Source organism: Zosterops lateralis (assembly GCF_965231275.1).
Source record: "Zosterops lateralis genome assembly, chromosome: 9".
Classification (NCBI taxonomy): domain Eukaryota; kingdom Metazoa; phylum Chordata; class Aves; order Passeriformes; family Zosteropidae; genus Zosterops; species Zosterops lateralis.
This window is the reverse complement of record NC_139769.1, coordinates 16,869,448-16,889,356: the sequence shown is the minus strand read 5'-3', so window position 1 is coordinate 16,889,356 and position 19,909 is coordinate 16,869,448. Positions and strand designations below refer to the sequence as shown.

At 40.5% G+C, this 19,909-nt stretch overlaps 1 protein-coding gene across 3 annotated transcripts in view; it reads left to right on the top strand.

Moving 5' to 3' along the window:
• Positions 1 to 12,081, top strand: part of EVI5 (ecotropic viral integration site 5) — a 71,035-nt gene extending 58,954 nt beyond the window's left edge. For all 3 annotated transcript variants that reach the window (XM_083867385.1, XM_083867386.1, XM_083867387.1), the window contains one exon: positions 10,832 to 12,081. In XM_083867385.1, coding sequence (XP_083723511.1) covers positions 10,832 to 11,137 — 306 coding nt within the window. In that variant the 3' untranslated portion in view covers positions 11,138 to 12,081. The remainder of the gene's footprint in view (positions 1 to 10,831) is intronic.
• Positions 12,082 to 19,909: the final 7,828 nt, after the last annotated feature.

Below are 19,909 nucleotides of genomic sequence, written 5' to 3'. Positions count from 1 at the left end.
GTGCATGCGTCTGCTATTGACCTATGTCAGAGGGAGAATACAGAGTCTTCTCCCAGCTGTTTCTTTCTAATGAGATATCCTCTTGACAAATAATTGCTTGCAATATTTTGAGAAGAAGCAAGGATGATGTGCAAATCTTATACAGGTGTGTTTGATATTTGAATGAAAACCAAAATTCTGATGTTAGTGTGACACAATGTTTAGAAACTGCAACTTGTCTAGTTAATGATATCTCAGCATTGCTGATGGAAAAGATCAAGATGGCAAAGAACTGGAACATTACTATTCTGCCAAAATAATTTTCAAGCATTTAGAAGACTTTATAATGGTACCTTTTAAGTGAAATTCTAGAGATTAAATTCTTGCATATTGAGAGTGAAGAAAATGGGTTTTTAAAGGTATTTCCCATTTCAGTATCTAAAAACTTGATGTCTCGTCAAAGAAGTAGTGAGCATTAGTTTACTACTCTTCCATTTCCACATAAGTATAGTTTATCTAGGAATGGATCTGATATTATGTTTTAAGAACCTAATGCAGTCAGTAAGATTCTGATATAGGTGTTATCTCTTGGTCTGATCATGCTCCTGGTAAGCTAACATTTTAAGACTGGCTTAATGAAAAGAGATATAAAAGTTGGAGATTAAATACTATGCTTTTAAAAGATTTTGCTTGTGTAAATAAAATTCAAGACACTTTAAGTAATGACTTTGAGGATAAATAATGTATAAGTTGTGACCAACAGAGTAATTGGTTATATGGCTGAATTAAGGATACATCTTGCAACTCACATTAGCTTTCTAGGCTTTCACTGCTGAAATTAAAATGGAGAAGGGAAAGTCAACTTGTAGCCCATCAGTGTGAAGGATTAAAAAAATCCACCTATATGGGCCAAACTATTAAATACCTAAATAAAATTCAATGCACTATAGTACACAGAATGAAATATTAATCCACATTAACAGTTCCTTTAATCTTAAATACCATAAATTTATATGGTAGGTAAACTGTGTTTTAAAGCTGTCAAATTATTTCCTCCTTGTATTTTTTATTATTAGCTAATAATCTTAAATCAGTGAGTGGTTCTGGGCCTCAGCAGAGATTGATCCAGGTTGTCCCCTGAAGAGATGAGGAAATGTCTTTACAAGCAGGTAAATTGATTCCTGCATTGGCCATAGATGAGAACAAAATTATGATGCTGCTTGTGGCCCATTGCAATAGCACAAGGTGAGGTGGCCACTTCTTGCAGCTTTCCTAGCTCCTTTTTCTCTCATAATAATTGCATCTGGGCTTGATGATGGGATACCAGTGGGGAAGCATTATTCCTTTCATCCGTTAATTTTATTGTTAGGCTTCCGTTGAGTCAAATTCAATGCTTACTAAATGAAATGTTCTCTTATCTGATGCACCACTAGTCTACATTCTGAAGCAGAGCAAATAACTTGGAATAAATAACATGGCTTTGCATAATGGAGATGAGGAGTAACTGGAGAAAGTGAATTCTAGTTAAAGTTCAACCTACCAGTAATTTTTTCAAGTTCTCTGAAGACACAGTTAGTGACGGATAGCAGCGGATCAGATCATACGCGCAAATGAGAATGAGAGATGATCAGATTTATCACCATTTAAATACCTGAGGAACAGAATAAGGTAACATTTCTTTCCCCCACCCTCCATTTCTTCTGGAAGACTTGTACTATTCCTTTTTCATGCACTACAAGCACAACTACATTTGTTTCTTGGAAACTGTCATTTTACTTGTTCACTTTCATAAAACCAGCTAATATTCATGGAATTCATTCCAGTCAATTTTTACTTCAGTCAACTGTTTTCCCTTGATAGTTCTCGGTAAAACATAGTTCTCAGTAACGTTGGTTGAAAGTCTTGGATTAACTTTTGTAAAGTACTTGTTTCTCAATACAGATTAGAGTCACATTAGCATCTTCTAATAGTTTTTTTACTAGACAAATGCTTTCAAAATATGTGACTCTCTATAAATGTTTTCTTCCTTGATAAGAAATGTTGTCCCTGAAAGGAAATATGTTAGCCCTCAGATTTACAGAGTAAGCATTTCAGCTTGTGGTGGAAGTTTATAGCACAATAAATCATGTGCTTTTCTTTTACCGTATCTTGAAAGAACAGTTGGACAAGAGATGATCAGATTTTTCCCTCCCCACAAGTAAAACTCTTGCAAGGACAGCTAAAAATGTAGTTGCTTTACTAGTATGTGTCAAAGTTGCAGAACTTCTGTGCTGGCAAAGTCTGATTTAAGTGGTTGTGGTCAGTCTGAGGAACCTGTGATGTGATAAGATAGCGTTTGTGAGGTCATGTGGTTTGCAAACACCCAATCTAATGTAGCAGCACTTTGTCTACACAGGATAGTTAAATATATACTCTATACTTTAGAAAAGTGAATTGCTTTATTCCTTTAACTGAGCTTGTCCTTAAAAGAGCCAGAGATGTTATACTGGCTTGATAATACACAGATTCATTACTGAAAGGCTGAACTGATTGGGAGACTTAATTATCCAGTAACTTTCTCCAATTTAGTTGTCCTTAATAAAGCAACTAGCTTCACAAACTATCTTGCTAAATAAGCAATCAACAGGCAGATGGAAGATACAGTGGAATCCCTGTATATTTTATGACCATCATTTGTTTAATTCAATTAACTTTGAGTGGTCACAGTGTAATTAACACAGACATGTTACACTTGCCCAAAATGACAGTATTGATTCCATAATGATGGTACTTCACTCCATGAATCGTCATCTTTGTGTCAGATAATGTTGATTCCTCTCTCTTCCCCTCTGGTAACACCATAAACAAAATACTTTCCATTCCTCATGAGGGTGAAGAAAACCTCTAAATGTGATCAATGTAACCAGGACAGTGACGTAGCCTGTCCTTAAATGGAACAGGTATGACTTTGTTTATGTGGATCAGGGCAATGGTTTTTGGTATGAATCTTAACTGTTTCACTGCCACTAGTGACAGATAGAATTCAGTGCTAAAATAAATGAAGATTGGTGATTGCTGGTTTTATAAGCATTTTCCCTTTTTCCTCACTGTAATCTATATATCATAGCTCCAGATCTGTATTGCTGAGAATGTAATAGTTCTTGATTGCAGCATTAGACATGAATGTAGCTAGCTATAACTAATTACACTGTGTCCTTTAAATTTTGTGTGGATTGCCAAAGAAATACACTGATTAAAGTTATTTCATTATCATGGCATTATAATGTTCTTGATTGTTGAAGCTGTGTGACCTGTCTGCTTTACTGATTAGAGCTATGTCAGGGTCTGTCACATTTTTCTGCCTATGAATCAAGTATTGGGAATTGAAAAATGGAGGAATCGAGGTTCTGCTGGTTAATCTGAGTAGTTGTTCCTTTCAAAAATTGTGCTAGCACCCATACACAGGTGCCAGCTATGGGAGAAAACAAGCTTAGGAGAAGATTGTTATATATGTGATGAGTTTGTAATAAGTCTCTTTAAGCTTATCTGAATATAAGTGGGGCAAACAGTGGAAATGTGGTGGAAACACCTCCTAAAATTCTTTTATCAATTTGAGTTGCAGTCAGCAGAAATGAAAGTTGTTTCTGCAATCAGGGGCAAAAATGTTACTTAGTCCATTTAAAAATGCTGAGTTTAAGTCCTGCTTTTAAAGGACAGAGTAAAAGTGTGAAATGCTCATTTCCTGTAACTGTTGCCTGTAATGGGTGCATTTTCAGTCTCTATCAACCAGTATGTTCTAGTTAATGCTTGAGGTTTCAGTAACGTTTGTATTTATAGATGCATAGAACAGGGAGAAGGATTATTGAGATTTAGGTGTTTTCTCGAATACAATAATTGCAGTACATTAAGTGTGATTATACTGCTGTTTTAAAATACTTTTGTTGCTGTGTCCTCACTTCAGTTAGAGTTTCTTGTAGAAAGAGTTTCTGGGAACTTTCTATAAATAAGTAGCTAGTAGGTAGAAGGAAAATTCCTAGGCCTGTCATCCTGAACTTCTTTGGAATTGCACACAGTCTCACTACAACAAACCTGTCAGCTCTTGGAAAAAATCCCTCAAGAAATAAAACCTGACACAGTTACCAAACACTGATGACTTTTCAAAATAGCATTAAAGTCGGGTATTCCTCAGCACTGTTGCTATTTCATTGTATATTTGATACCTAACTTCAAAGTTTAACTTGATTACACTGCACTAGATCAAAGCCTGATACTTTAACCATATAGTGCAGTGATCAAAAAGTCATGACCTCCCATTGATCGCTTTATTGGTTTCCTGTTCTGATTCACTGGAAACCTTCTGGTCTGAACACTTGTTGCTGGTTTTTATCTTTGTCACGTTTACAATGCAGCAGACTTGTCTATGGTAAAACTGATACACAATATACATTTAATTTAACATCATATTTAATTTTAGCTCAAGTACTCTCAAAATGATAATACTGAAAAAAACTCGCTTTTTATAAAAAACTTAAGAAATTTAAGACTACATTCAGAGCAGTATGAAATAAACAGGTGGACAACTGGAGATGAGCTTTCTTTTACTGCATTAAAATTGTTCTGTAGATTTTATTTAAGCTTCCTGACAGCTATAGGGATTTTGTAACACATTTGGTATTACTCTTAGACCGAATAGAACTTACAGAAGCTGGCATTTAAAACAGAGGCCAAATATTTAAATGCTGTTTAAAAAACCCCAAAGCCTGAAATTACTCAGTCTTGGAAATTCTCTGCTGCTCTTTTGCTTTTCACTTACAACACACTGGAGGGGTTTTCTGTCTTTTTAATGGTATGTTCAGCAAAGTTCATTTGAGATAAATATTTCAGGTTGCACAGCAATATGTTGGTCATCCTTTTAAAAGTATGAGTTTCAAAAGCAAAAGTAATAGTTTCCTTAAACAGGAGACTTTAGTAATTAATCACATACATAATCTTGGTTTCCAAAGAGCTAATGCTGCGTGGGGAAGATTCAATTAATGCTGTAGTACCTCATGGCTGTTGCTTTTAAGCCTACTAGAGATGCGGGGGTGGGGGGGAGAAGTCAGTCCAGAGACTCTCTGGGTTTTTTAACTTTTAAGAATAGCAGCTGTACTGGCACAGCCAGAAAAAGGAGCCTCAGTCTGTTCAGACATTTAATATTGTCATTCACCACTGTTCTGGCTTGCTGAAAACAGCATTTGAAGTGCAGCCTAACCAGTGCTGAGTACAAGGAAGAATGACTTCTGCATTGTAATACCTGCTGGATGTAGTATTTGTCTGAACTAATAGTTGTGTCCTTAATGGCAACATATTTCCCAGTAATTATGTTGGGAGATGCTCCAATTACTTGAATTGCTGTAATAAGCATTCTTCCAAAAGAAGTTAGTAGGGGTGTTTTTAAAGAAGTGATAGTGTACTACTGTATGCCTTAAACTGGAGTCATCTTGTTACAATGGGAGAATCATCACTAAATAGCTGTTAAGTACGATAAGGGATTCCATTAGATGCTGTGGACAGTCTCAGGAATTTCAAAGAACTCAAATTAATTTGCTTTTATTCATATTAAATGTGATTATAATTTAATAGATCATAACTTTTTTTATTGGCTTGTAATCTTCTGAATCTCTGTTTTCATGGTGCCAAGTTGACAATGCTTTTCTGAATTACAGGAAAGGAATTTGAAAATCCTTATGACTTGTTTCTTCAGATAAATGTGGTTAGGTTGTATTTTCAGCAACATTCTAGTTTTCCTTTGAATCATGTTTGGGTTTTAAGTAGGAAATCTTATGAAGAGTTTCAAGTGTTACTAAGGTTGGAACAAATAAAGAGGGAACTCTGATTTTTAGATTCCTCTTCTTATGAGTAAAAGCACTGAGAATCAGGATCTTTATTCTTTAAATAAACATTTAAATTGACATACTGCCTTCTGCCAAAACTAATTTTATTCACCCAAGGCAGTGGTCATATTTTGATCTCAGTGGCATATTTCTTGGTTTTCCTATTGTGTCTAGATTTAATATTTATTGGGAGGCTTTGTTAAAAGTTGTCTTTACTATTTTGGAATTGAGTAAATTTCAATAATTAGTTACTGAAGTCTTTTAAAGGGAGCAGACAATATCATTTTAGTTTGACTTTTTCACCACTGAACTCCCAGCTTAAAACCTCACAGGTTACAAAATTAAAATGTCTCTCAGAGCTTAAGTCAAACTCTTTCACAAAGTCCCACTTGAAAGTTTAACCTATGTTCCCTACTCAAAAAACCAAAGGGACTTAGAAATATAACTTGCTTGCAACTATCACCCTTCAAACTTGATTCTATGATTTAATATAGAACACTTTTTAAATTGTTTAAAACTTCTAAATTTCTCTTTACTATTTCTCCTTCATGCCTGGCTTGATGAGGCAGTCAGCATCAGGTAAGAAAGTTTATTCTAAGATTCAAGGATCTGATTGGTAGCCTTTGTTCAGCTCTTCTATATTTGTGGAAGTACACTGTTACCTGTTTAAGAATATGTACAGTTAAGTATTTTCATTGACCAGTAGACCAGTAGACATAGTTTGTCTTTAAAATGCTGAATTCTTTAGATACAAGAAGGTATAAAAATGCACACATTTTTAAGATTTTGTTCTTGATTCAGCTGGCTTTTGAAGGGATAATGATGATGTATATTTTGATCACATAATGTTATTAACTCTTTGAAATGTCCTAAAGGCCGTGTGCATGTGCTATAGTGAAAACTGGGTTGAAGCTGCAGTCATCTAGACAATATGACCTGGATGTGAGAATTAAAAACAAGCACATGGGGTTTACCAGACCTGGTTTTTATTGGTTGCCTTTTTTTTTTTTTTTTTTTTTTTTTTTTTTTTTTTAGCAGATGTGATCAGATTTGAGATTCTTGCAAAACTAAAGCAATAAGAAACAGGTTCCTTTAAATGTTATTTGTTGGAGTGACAGATCTAGTTCCCTTCACATGAAGGAAGGCCAGACCCAAAACTGAAAGCCTTTAACCAATATCAAGTGTACAAAAGAGAACAGAAACTAAAAGACCCTGGGATGCAAGTCCATACTCTGGTCAACATGGCTGTAGTTCCTTCAGGAATAAGTATAGAGTAGAACTGGGGTACTGGGGGAGTGTTTGGGTTGGGTCCACACATCTTGCATTCCAGGCCCTTAGTTGGATTTCCTATTGTCTCAATACACTTGGGTAGATCTTGGCCTAATGCTTTAGTTCCTACCTTAAGCTCTTTTTCCGTGTTCAAATGAAACACTGACAGCAAGAATCTCAAGTCTGTCTTAAAAAGCTGACAAATTAATTTCAGTGTGAATAAGGTGATTATTCATCTATTGCAAAATCTAAGCCATACCTACACAATGGCAAACATAGAATTGCTAGTTACAAATCAGAAAAGATGTTTTCACTTGGTATTGAGCCCTCTGACACTGGCTTAGCAAGCAGCACCAGCCAACTCAGACAAGGCAACACTGGGCATTAAAAGGAAGTATAATAAAAACCAAATAAAGCCAGTTAGTATCTATATGGATGCAGAGAGTTTAAAGAAGGTCTGGAGAGAAGTTAAAGGGAACTGAATGTTGGTTGTCTTGATTACCACCTGTTATGGGAGGCTAAAATGGATTGGAACTCATCTGCTCTAGAGAGAAAGCTGAAGAAGGTACTTTGTTAAGTTTCAGAATAATGACCACAGAGCTGGTTTCACCACTTGTTCCTGCATTATTAGAATTTGGGGGCAGTTACTAAAACAAGTAGATTAGTTTAAAACAAATAAAGGAATTTCTGGAATTTACTGCCACAGGAAGATACGGAGGTAGACAGCAAATAATATAATCAGTCATGGACAGCTCGTCTATAAATGTATGCCAAAGCAGCTAGAGAAAGGTTTTGCTCATATTTGCTACAACAGCTTTGGAACAAGTGAGTGGAAGCTTGGTAATATGAATGTCCTGTTGTCACTGTTGGAGGCACCGTATTAGGCTGATGGACCGTTGTCCTGAGCCAATAGGACAGTGATGCTCCTCCCTTGAAAAAAGATACTGCATTTTCTTTTAGAAGTGTAGGGTCTCACTTGCTAGACTCTAAAGTTATGTGAGAGTACAAAACTTCATTTTAGGAAACCTACATTTTAGAGCTTTATGCTGGTATTGGCCAGTGGTATTTAATTGCACTGGAGTGCAGGCTGTCGGCAAGCTGTTTCAGGTGCTTTGAGAAGCCATACAAAGCCTTTCTATTGCAATAAAAGTTCCAAATAATCAAGCTCCTTCAGAAATGCTCCTGAACAATTATTAGGTTGAAGGGCCCCTGAACAATTGTTAACTATGAAAGTACACTTGCCCTTGTCAATGCAGCCAAGTATGCTGTTAGCCTTCAGCACGGCCCAGGGACAGTGTGGATTCGAGCTTAGCCTCCCAAGCGTCAGGACTCCACTGTCCTCTTCAGCAGTGTTGCTCTGCAGCCTGTTGATCCCATAATGCAAACAGGGTCTATGCCCCAGTGTTCTGGCCAAGGTGGCCATTTCTGAAGCAGACAGAAGTTCTGGAGTTCTATGACCATGGATAGACATGTAGTGTGTATTCTCTGCAATATATTAATGTTTCTTCACAGCAGTCTGTTTCCCCTTGCATGCGAGGAGTGCTTAAGAAAAAAAGGCAGAGAAGTGTAAAGCTGCAGATCAAAAGTGTTTCTGGAAAGTCAGGGATTTGTTATCCTAATGAAAGGATGCACAAAGATAACATTGTTTTCTGAGAGTCCCTTTAGGAACTGGCAAAGACTGTGTCTATTCATGATTATTTTCACCAACAGCATTTTCCACAGACTCTCATTTGGAAAGGTTGCTGCCTAAAACTGTGAAACCATGATTTTGTCATGTTACCTAAATAACTTCATCTAAAGGTAACATGTTTAAGTCTTCAGGAAAACATTTGAGGTCATTGGCTTGGCTTTCTGAGTGTTCAAAACAACTAACATTGAGTATCAGCTTTATAATTCCAGGTGAACCAATGGCTTAACTGTACAGACCTAAAAGCATATAATTTCTTACTCTAATATGAAGTTTGTAGTCACTTGTACAGCAGTTCTTTTTTTTTCCTGTGGTGAGGGTGGAGAGAAATTGTTGGGTTTCTGTGTTTTATTTTCTTAGTGACTAAAATTGATAGCTGTTTTGGAAAATTCATGTGGTAGCTAATCTGATCACATTGTAGGATATTTTCAGGAATAATATTTCTAAATAACACAAGAATGTCTGTACCAGGCTTTCTGCATCTTGGTATATAAGCTAGTAAAAATTATTTATTCCAGATATATTTATATTTGGTATAAACTGATTTTGCTTGCATCATGAGTTATGCTGTACAAGTGTGGAGCTCTGTTTTGCTTGCCTTTATACAAAGTCCTCATGAAATAACAGCAGCCTTTGGGCATTTGAAGAAAATGCAAAAAACTAATGTTAGTATGCACAGTAACAACAAAGGTTTAGATCTACATCATGTACCCATATTCCTAACAGGGATTTTTTTTTTTGCTATAACATCAAAAGCTGGAGTTCTTACATGCTAACATACAATTTAATGGCTTCTAGCATGATTATGACTCTTGTGATCTTTTTTCAACTCCTTTTTTATTCTCATCTTCTGCACAAGCCCATGGTAAGTACAAAGATTCCTTCTTCCCCAAATGGACAGGTAAAGATCTCCTATTGCTGTCAATACCAAGGACATACAAGCATTTCTTATTTATCAAAGTGAATATTGCTTCAGATATCTGAAACACCAAAAAGATTTTGGTAAAGAAACTCTTCAGCATTTTATTTCTTCTATTCTCCAGGTCTCTTACTGTAAAAAGTCATTTCCAAAGTAGTACTTGGTGCATCTTCCTTTTTAAGCTTTTAGAATGACATTAGGAAGGCTCTATAATCCATTTTTAATATTTATCTGCATGCTCAGGATTTTTTTATCTTAATACTTGTAGACTGTCAAACTGATCCTGAGATATTTGCTACTAAAAGCTAACAAAAATGAAATTCTAGCTCAAACAAACCAGAACACCACAAAAACAACCAACCTCCAGAATGTCTTCCATGAGTTGCAGTTATTTTTCATTAAATTAATAGGGGACTTGCCAGACTTTAGTGCTTTGCATTTTAGTTTTGAGTAGGTTGACTGCATGGTTGAAATTGCATATCACTCTGCAGCACATTAAATTAAAATGTTATCTGTCCATGGTCAGACAATAATTTTTATCTTGTTTGATAGTCTCTTAAAATTGCAACTGCAATCTCTTTATGCTGTACAGAGATGTTTCTCTCATACTACTTGATCTGAAATCTCATTGGATCTGAATTAGATAATTAAGACACTTGATGTTACAATATAGACTGAACTAAACATATTCTCAGGATTTTTTTCTATGACTGTGAGAAGCTGGCAGTATTCGCTTGGGACCCTGTTCTTTGAAGTGAGGGTTTCCTCAATTAAGAAATCAGGCAATATGAGAAAGAATGGAGCTCTAAAGATAAATTTTAAGTCCCAAACTGCTGTCGAAACAAATAGGCCACTTTAGAAAATAGAAACCATCCTTGTGGGGATATTAAAGATGCAGTAAAAGAGGAATCTTTTATGACTACTAAGTACATTGATTATTAAGCCTTAAAACTGTAATACTCAAAGCGATCATCAAATGAGCTACTTTCATATCTTTCCTTTTATCTAGTAAGAGTTCAATGAGGCATTTCTTGAAAATGCACCTTGTTGTTGTTGTTGTTTGGGTTTTTTTACTGCTGGACTCTTGAGCTCTAATTAACTGTGAACTTCCACTTTTTCTAACAGATCAAATGTCTAAAAGGCCAGAGAAACTTCTCAGACCAACCCACTTTTGATGGGATTCACATTGTCAACCATTTCACAGGAGATGACGAATCATTTCATTCTTCTGATGAAGATTTTATAACTAACTCCATACAGGAGAGTGGGGTGAACTTTCATCTTCCCAGGAGGACTGGTCAGATGTCTTTGGATCACACACTTGTAGACAGCAGTGACAGTGATACAGAGGAAAGTGCCCTTCAGACTGGGAATTCAGGCAAGATGGTGTCTAAGCAGAGAAGAACGGAATCTTACTCTACGACTGTGTGATTATCACTGTGACTAGCACTGAGGACTTCCATGTTTCTTTAAGGCTGAAATTGTGAGGGAACTGAAACCATCCAGCGGTTGGTTTAGGTAACTATTGAATTTGGTCTGGCCTGTGATATATACATGTACTGTTTATCTGCCTTCTCTCTTTGCCAAATCTTGCTAATGACATGCCATTGCCATAAAATAGGCTGGGAAGAGGTTGATGGATGACAGTTTTGACAGTATTACTGAATGTTCTTTGGTTTAGAAACTGCAAATATATTATTTCTTTAATGTTCACAAACACAGGAATTATTTTCCTCAAACGAAATTGCTTTTGTGCAATATTTTATGCTCTGAACAAATGTGTATGTTTTACATTGTTATCCTTTTGTGATCAAGATGGATCCTAGTAAACCATCTGATCATGACACACATATATATATAATTATCTTATGCTTCTCAATTAGTTTTGTTTTTTTACTAAAGTTATTGGATGCCCACAGAAGGCTTGAAAGACAAGCCTTTATCTGTACTACTTCATATATGCAAATAATGGTCACTAATATCATAAAGGTGTTTTTCACCATTTTCACTTAAATCTATGTGCATCTGCTTTTGATGTTGCTAAATAATAACTGGTCTGAATATGTTAATTACAATAATGTTTATTTTGTACATATTTATGTATCTACACCAAGCTGAAAATGTACATTACTCCATTTTATATGAGGAATGTAAATGTTGCGATATTACTGTCTCTGGTATTCTAACAGGAAAATGAATTCTGTATATACACACTAAAAGTGAATTACTAAATAAAGGCAAAACACTAACTTTGCATTAAGTTTCAGTCTAGCTACACTAACAGGCTCATGTCAGAAATGCTTGTTCAAAACACTATTGACTGAAATCTTTTACCTTCATGTATATGTAATGAAAATAAATTTTTCATGATTTAACATGGTTGCAGCATTTACTGTTTAACCCCTTCCAAGCTACAGTCCTTGGTTACCACACAGTTACTTGCAGGCTCTAGCTAGGTTCAAATAAGGTGAAGAATTATTCATGTCTTAGTTTCAGTGAATACATGGTCAGTGCAGTGGAAATATGTACCTTCAGTCCTCATACAGTTCACATTACAGAGCTATCTAGGAAATAAGCTATTGGTGGCATCGCCAAATAGCTGTGATTGAGCAAAGCAGTAAGAGCTGAGGTGAGTGTTCTGCTTCCAGTCTCCTGAAAACTGAGATCCAGTCAAACAGCCTCATCTTCTTGAACAGAATAAGATATTCTACTGTTGTCATATGAACATTTACGTGCACTTGCAGACACATTCTAGTCAAGAATATTCTTATTGCCATCTTATGTAATTAAGCAATCCTTAAGACTTCTTTTAGCAATGTTTGCAACTGTTCTGTTAAATAAAAAGTAGCACTGCAGAAGTTTGGTACTGATAGGCAGAGTGTATGTTAACTGGTTTGCTACCCATGAGAAGCAGTGTAGTTGTTTAAAATTCCAAAAAGTGTGGCAGAGTTCTGCTGAATGCATGTGCTAGTTCCATTAGGCATTTCCTTTCCCTTTATTTCAAATATGTTTTCAGAAGGAAACAGCACAACTAGGAGATAACAAAGGCTCAAAGAATGATAGAAAAGACTGTATGGAAACACATTATGGGCATCTCAACAGTATTATCTGGCCAGGTGCAATCTAATTAAAATCTTTAAGCATGTAGGTGACAAATTCCAAATTACTGATTTCTGCAGCTCCTAACTTGGTTCAGTATTTCTGCCAAATTTTCCCACATCCTGCCAGTGAATATGTAGTTCCAAGAACAGCCTGTGGAAACTGCCACTTCTGAGCTGGATTAGCTGAGTGATCCTTATTCCTGTTGAAAATGTCATGTATGCAAAACCAAGTCAGGAGCACTTTAGTTCACAAATGAGTAACAGTTGTCTTCTTCCCCTCCAATGAGCATCTGCTAACTTATGTTTGCACCTGGATCATTGTTGCCCAAGAGGAGAGGTGACAAATGTCTTGTTGCCTGTCATCAATACCAGCTGCAAGCCTCTCTTAAAGGTAATGTTCTGTAATAAGTGGCAGGCGTAAAATTCAGTTGGAAGGCCATAAAAACTGTCTGTTTGAATAGTGAAGTGTTATGATTTTGCAATAACTGCCTTACTGTTCAAGTGATAGCAAATGAGATTAGATGGCAAGGGTTATTTCCTGAACTTTTGTGGTTTTAAAGTATACAAATAGAATAAATACTGCTACTGAATAACAGCATAAATAAAAATATTCAAAAGTCCTTATCCAACTGATTGTCTCTCTTCTAGTAGATAAAAGTGAGTCACTGAACATCCTGCAGTTTCTGACTTGGTTATACACAGAGTATCCTAGAAAGACAGCCCAGGATAGGCTCTTCAGAATCATTCTGCTTTTTCTCCAACTCTTCTGGCAAATAAATGACACTAATCTCTTTGCCTATGTATATAAAAATTTGAATATACATCAGAATAATGACAAATCATTAACATAATAGACATTATATAATGATGTGTCAATAAATAAAACATACTGATTATGCTACACACCATGAACTTTCTTTCATGACCTTCTCACAAACATGGCTATTTGCTTAGATTTGCTCTTGCATCCCGAAAGCTCAATATGAATGCTAAAAGCATAAGGTAAAGAAGCATGTAAACATGGAAATTCAGATTCCTGAATATGCAAGTGCTATGGCTGAGAAAACAGGTGGAATAGAGAAGAGGAATGCCCTGCTGTATGTGGAGTTTTTGTGCAAACTACGTTTTATGATTGGTAGTGAAAATGGTTCCAATTTCCCCAATCTGATAATCAAGTGTCTTTGCTAATCAGAGAATCCTCAACATTTACATTTTCTTATTTCTCCACACTAGAGGAGTGAATATTTTAGGTACTAATAGCATTTATCATTAGACCTCTTTTAAGTAATTTCATTTCGTGTGTTAGGAGTTTGTAACATTTATGAAAAATTTGTTATGTGACTAGTTGGGAGAAAGTACCTCTCTGGAGTTAAGAAACGTGTATTGCATTCACAGCTCACAACTATTTGTTCACTTTGGTCAGGGTTTTTTGTTGTTGTTGTTGTTTTGTTTCTTAACAAAAAGCAGACATCATCTATATACACATCCACAAAGTACTATCTTCCACTAACTTCAATTTTCAACTGTATGTGCAATTTCTATATTAACTAAAATACATTGCTACAAAAAGGATTAAAAGAAGCATTCACATTGGATTTTGCACAAATTTATCAAAACCACTTTGTACATCTTGCTGTTGAACTTGATCAGTACTGAACCCTTTTGTGGAACCGCAACCTGGAACTGTATGTTTTTCTGGGGTATTAATGTGATCACTGATATCAGAGACAGTGTTAGTGAAACTTGATGCTTAAACTTAAGCTAGAATGACCTAAAGATATGGTAACATAAAAATATTCACATTTTATACATTATACGCTGCTAATTCCCCTACCTGTATCTCTTGGGTTTGGATTTCTTTCTGACCCGAGATTCCAAGGCTGTTGGTTCGAGTGGGTGTTTTTCTGTCTCTGGTCTCTCTGACCTCTGAAGGTTTTGAATCCGAGTCTGTGCTCGGGGCAAGAACGAAGTGGAGTCTCAAGGTCTTGGTTTTCTTGGTTTCTTGTGTTGTTTATTAATTCTTATCTCACAAGTTCTTTGTGTCCGGCCAAGATGTTCACAGCAGCTTGGACATGATGTGACTCCCCCCGTGATGGGAGGTCGCTTTGCCTTTATACAGATCACTACGTGGTTATTATTTACCATTCCATACCAATGCCTATCACCTACACTAACAGAGTCGTTTCTACTTTGACCCAATCCTATCAAACTACCTTGTGCCCAGGTCATTGCAGAAGATGGATGCCAAGGGAGAAGAAGAACCCAGGGTTCCACCCTAGTTCCTCCATCTTGTCCCCTTGCACCTACATTCTAAAAACCCCAGAACTACAAAACTTTCTATCTGGTGATAACTACACTACTGTCTGTTACATATTTGTGACTTGTAATTCTTCTCTGTGTTAGAAGTTTTTCTCATGGACCAAAATCAAAGCCTGTGTCCCCCGGGGCTCTGTGCCAGGCAACCCCCCTGCACAGACCCTCTTTCTCAGGTCTCAGGCCTCTCTACAGAGGTCTGTGACCACCCAGGGCACCCAGAGGGATGCCCTGGACTCCAGCACCTGTAGAGTCTCCAAATAATGTAATTCACCTGGGGGGAAGGTAGAGATAATGCAAATCCCCTAGAAAGTCATTAAAAATTTTAAAGATCAACTTGTAAGATAGAAGTTAGTGCAATCTATATGGAAACTACAGTGTTATGTTCAATCATGCACCAGCTACTAACTCTATATTAGGAAGGAAGATGAAAACTATGGATAACTAACGGATTTCTAGATTCAATGAAGTACATTTTTGTTCTATGAAATACTCTTATCAGTATATATTCTGTAATTCTCTGAGGGTTTTACCTGCTGATAGAGTTTTTTTGTTTGGTTTTTTTTGGGGGGTGGGTTGGTTGGTTTTGGGTTTTTTGTGTGGGTTTTTTTGTTTGTTTGTTTGGTTGTTGTTGTTTTTTTTGGGGGGGGGTGTTGTTGTGGTTTTTTTGTTTGGTTTCGTTTTTTTGTTTACAAACTAGTCCAAGACATAAGAAAAATCAGTAAAATGCATTTACACAGTAGACAACAGAACCATAAATTCTGAATGATGGAAAGGACACAGTAAATGGACTTTCAATATAACCTCAATATAACATGAAGTTTCAGCTACAGAGTAAACATGCTTGTAATGTATGCATGCCTACTCATGCCTGGGCACTAAGATACAACTGCTAGATCCAAGATACAACAGCTTAATGCTCTCCTTTTCCAGGAACTAATACCTTATTTCCCAGTTATGAAAAACAAAAGCAATGTGGCATACTCTTCGAATTGCATGTGACTGAAATTTCTAGTGCCTCTCTGTGAGAACTAGAATTCCTATGAGAACATTTTGCATAGTCTGTGTTCTATAACAATTGGTTCAACTTTTTCCTGCTTGTAATGGAGGTACCTTCTGAGTCCACTCCTTCCCAAAGCTGGAATCCCTCTTTTCATCCCAGCCTTCAACACCACAGCCTACCTTCACTTTCCCTCTCCATCACAATGATTGTCTTCTACTCTGATCTAGGAGCAGCAGAAGTTACTTTGGTTTCCCCAGCAATCAAAAAACTGCAACCAAAATCACTGATTAATTTCTGACATATTTACAGCATGTGTTTATGCCACAAGGAGGACCATAGAGAAGGTAGTGACAAGATGCTGGAAGAAAAAAAATAAACAATAAGCAGCACGTTAAAAGTAATTTTTAAAAAGTCAAAAAAAAGTAAAGACACACTCCCCAACAGAGTGCACAGTTCTACAAGTTTTAGCAGCTTTTCATAGTGGAACTGTTCTGCATAACAGTGATCCCAAGTTTTAGCACTTTAAAATGGATATAAATTCCCCACAGTATCACCCTTTTTGCTGCCTTCTCCGAATCCTGACTCCCCCCCACAGGAAACTGCTTCTCCTCCCCTCTGTACCAAGTAGCTAACCTGTCAAATCCTGTTCTTCAAATCCTCCCTCCTGTAGCAAAGTGTCTCATTGCTTCTGATGACAAAGATCTCACCTCCAGCTTGTCACCTTTGGTGCCTTATCTGATGTTGTTTTCGCTCTAATGCTGACACCAGGCAGCCACTGTAAACCGTGCAGGGAATTACAGAGCAGCTCTTCAATCTTAAACACTACTATAACATAATCCCACCCTACTTTAAACCCTTCCTTTTATTTATTTCTTCCCCACTCTTGTCACTACGGTGTAACAATCATGTGCCATTGCATTAAACTGCAGCTTACCAAGTTTTTATGTTTAACTTTGAATATCACAGTCCCTTTGAGAGAAACATTAGAGTAACTTCGCTAAAACCCAGCCCTACATTTCCCATTACATGGCTGTGTCAGCTCTGGGCTTGGCTTACAGCTTTTCCACGCCGGAGACAGAACACTTGGCACTGTCACACAGCCCGACACTGCACACGCGAGACTGTCTCAGTTGTACTGAGCGGCGGCACACGGGTCACACTGTAAACCTAAATAAAACCTGAACCCCTTCACCTCTCTCTGGCGTGCTGATACTGCCGACAGCGGCTCCCCTGGGGGTGGGAAGAGCCGGGGCCGGTTCCCGGGGAGGATTCCCGGGGTCGATTCCCGAGGAGGATTCCCGGGGCCGGTTCCCGGGCACGCTGGCGGAGGGGGCAGCGCTGAGGGCTCCCCTCAGGCCCGGGCGCGCGGGGCGGCCCCGCGCCTCGCCGGCCTCGCGCCACCGCCCGCGGACACGTGACGGGGCAGCCCCGCCATCCCCCCGGCCCCGCCATCCCCCCGGCCCGGCTGTGCCATCCCCCCGGCCCCGCCATCCCCCCGGCCCGGCTGTGCCATCCCCACAGGCCCGGCTGTGCCATCCCCCCGGCCCCGCCATCCCCCCGGCCCGGCTGTGCCATCCCCACAGGCCCGGCTGTGCCATCCCCCCGGCCCCGCCATCCCCCCGGCCCGGCTGTGCCATCCCCCCGGCCCGGCTGTGCCATCCCACAGGCCCGGCTGTGCCATCCCCAGGGCCCGGCTGTGCCATCCCCCCGGCCCGGCTGTGCCATCCCCACAGGCCCGGCTGTGCCATCCCACAGGCCCGGCTGTGCCATCCCCCCGGCCCGGCTGTGCCATCCCCCCGGCCCGGCTGTGCCATCCCCAGGGCCCGGGCTGTGCCATCCCCCCAGGCCCGGGCTGTGCCATCCCACAGGCCCGGCTGTGCCATCCCCACGGTCCGGCTGTGCCATCCCCCCGGCCCGGCTGTGCCATCCCCAGGGCCCGGCTGTGCCATCCCCAGGGCCCGGGCTGTGCCATCCCCCCCGGCCCGGCTGTGCCATCCCCCCGGCCCGGCTGTGCCATCCCCACGGTCCGGCTGTGCCATCCCCCCGGCCCGGCTGTGCCATCCCCAGGGCCCGGGCTGTGCCATCCCCCCCGGCCCGGCTGTGCCATCCCCCCGGCCCGGCTGTGCCATCCCCACGGTCCGGCTGTGCCATCCCCCCGGCCCGGCTGTGCCATCCCCCCGGCCCCGCCATCCCCACGGTCCGGCTGTGCCATCCCCACGGCCCGGCTGTGCCATCCCCACGGCCCGGCTGTGCCATCCCCACGGCCCGGCTGTGCCATCCCCAGGGCCCGGCTGTGCCATCCCCAGGGCCCGGCTGTGCCATCCCCCCGGCCCGGCTGTGCCATCCCCCCGGCCCCGCCATCCCCACGGTCCGGCTGTGCCATCCCCAGGGCCCGGCTGTGCCATCCCCACGGCCCGGCTGTGCCATCCCCAGGGTCCCGCTAACGCCACCGCCGGCCGTGCCATGACCCGCAGCCCGGCACGTCCCGGCCGAGGCTGCTGCCCGCGCACCTTGAGGTGACAGCGCTAAGGACAAGACTTGGCTCGCAGTCTGGGGTCACCCCCGGCTCCCCTGGGTGGGCAGCGCCCTCCCCGCGTCCCCCGTCCTCACCGGCGGCGTGAAACAATCGCCCGTCCAGCCGAGATCGGGAAGGCAGAGGATGTCCTCCAGGCACCAACGAGTTTTGCAGAACACGAAACACGGCCAGTTTCGTACCATTTCTCCCCGTACCGTTTGGGAAAGCTGACACCCCAAGAGCCCGAGGTCCGCTCTCGGTGCCCGTGCAGCCCCCGCCCTCACACGGGACATTATGTGCGGGGTTTAGCATTTGCTCTGTGCACTCGTTTCGTTTATTGCTGCAGAAGGGGTTTAACCTGATTAGGAAGCAGAGGTGAGAAGGGGGCTCAGAGGGAGCTCCCGCAGCACAGCCCGAGGCGCTGCAGCCCGGAGCGCATCCCGCCGCCCGAAAGGTGCAGGGCATCCTCCGAACGGGGATCACCGCGCCCGGCAGCCACTGCAGCACCTGTGTGCACTCTGAATTTACATGTATAAAGACGGATGTGTATTTTCTTGTAAGCAAGTCACAATTATTTATGAGCGTTACTAGTAATTTAATGTGTTCTGGCGCTTTCGCCATCCAATCGAAGCGGTGTGTATGTAGCAAGGTAAACGAAAGGGCACGGATTTATCATCCCATTTCTGAGGCAAACGAGAAAGACTGTTTTGCAAAAAGTAACAGTGAGGGAACGAAGACGCACACACGAATTTACACTTAGTTGTTATAATCTAGTTATTTCTACGGATTCCATCACTGTTTCTTGAAGCTGAAGGCGTGAATGATTTTCGGAGTAATCAGCCTAAAGTGCAGCAGGGCGACCGCCTTACACAGATGCCCTAAGTAAAACTGCTGTGCCCAGCACCGGCAAAAATGAAGGTGTCAGTCGTGTTATTCAGCTTCCTTTTGTGTCACAGTAAAGCATCACACAGTTGTTGGACAGTTTTACTCGAAGTGGCGTTCAATTGCTCAGTTAGATTTTGGGAAGTCAGGCTAGTCCTGTGAACCGTAGGGGCTCACGGGCACCAAACAGGTAACTTTCTGTAAATGTTTCGGGGCTGCTGGTGGCAAAAAAGCATCTGGTCTCAAAGCCAGCACACTCCTGAGCGTGAGGGAGGCTGAAGTTTGCTTCTGTCATGTCCGATTTAGTCTCAGCCATTTCTGAACGGGAAATGGTGTTAAACCTCGATTCGCTCACTGCAGGGTCCCACTTTAGGCGACCCTTCAGTCAC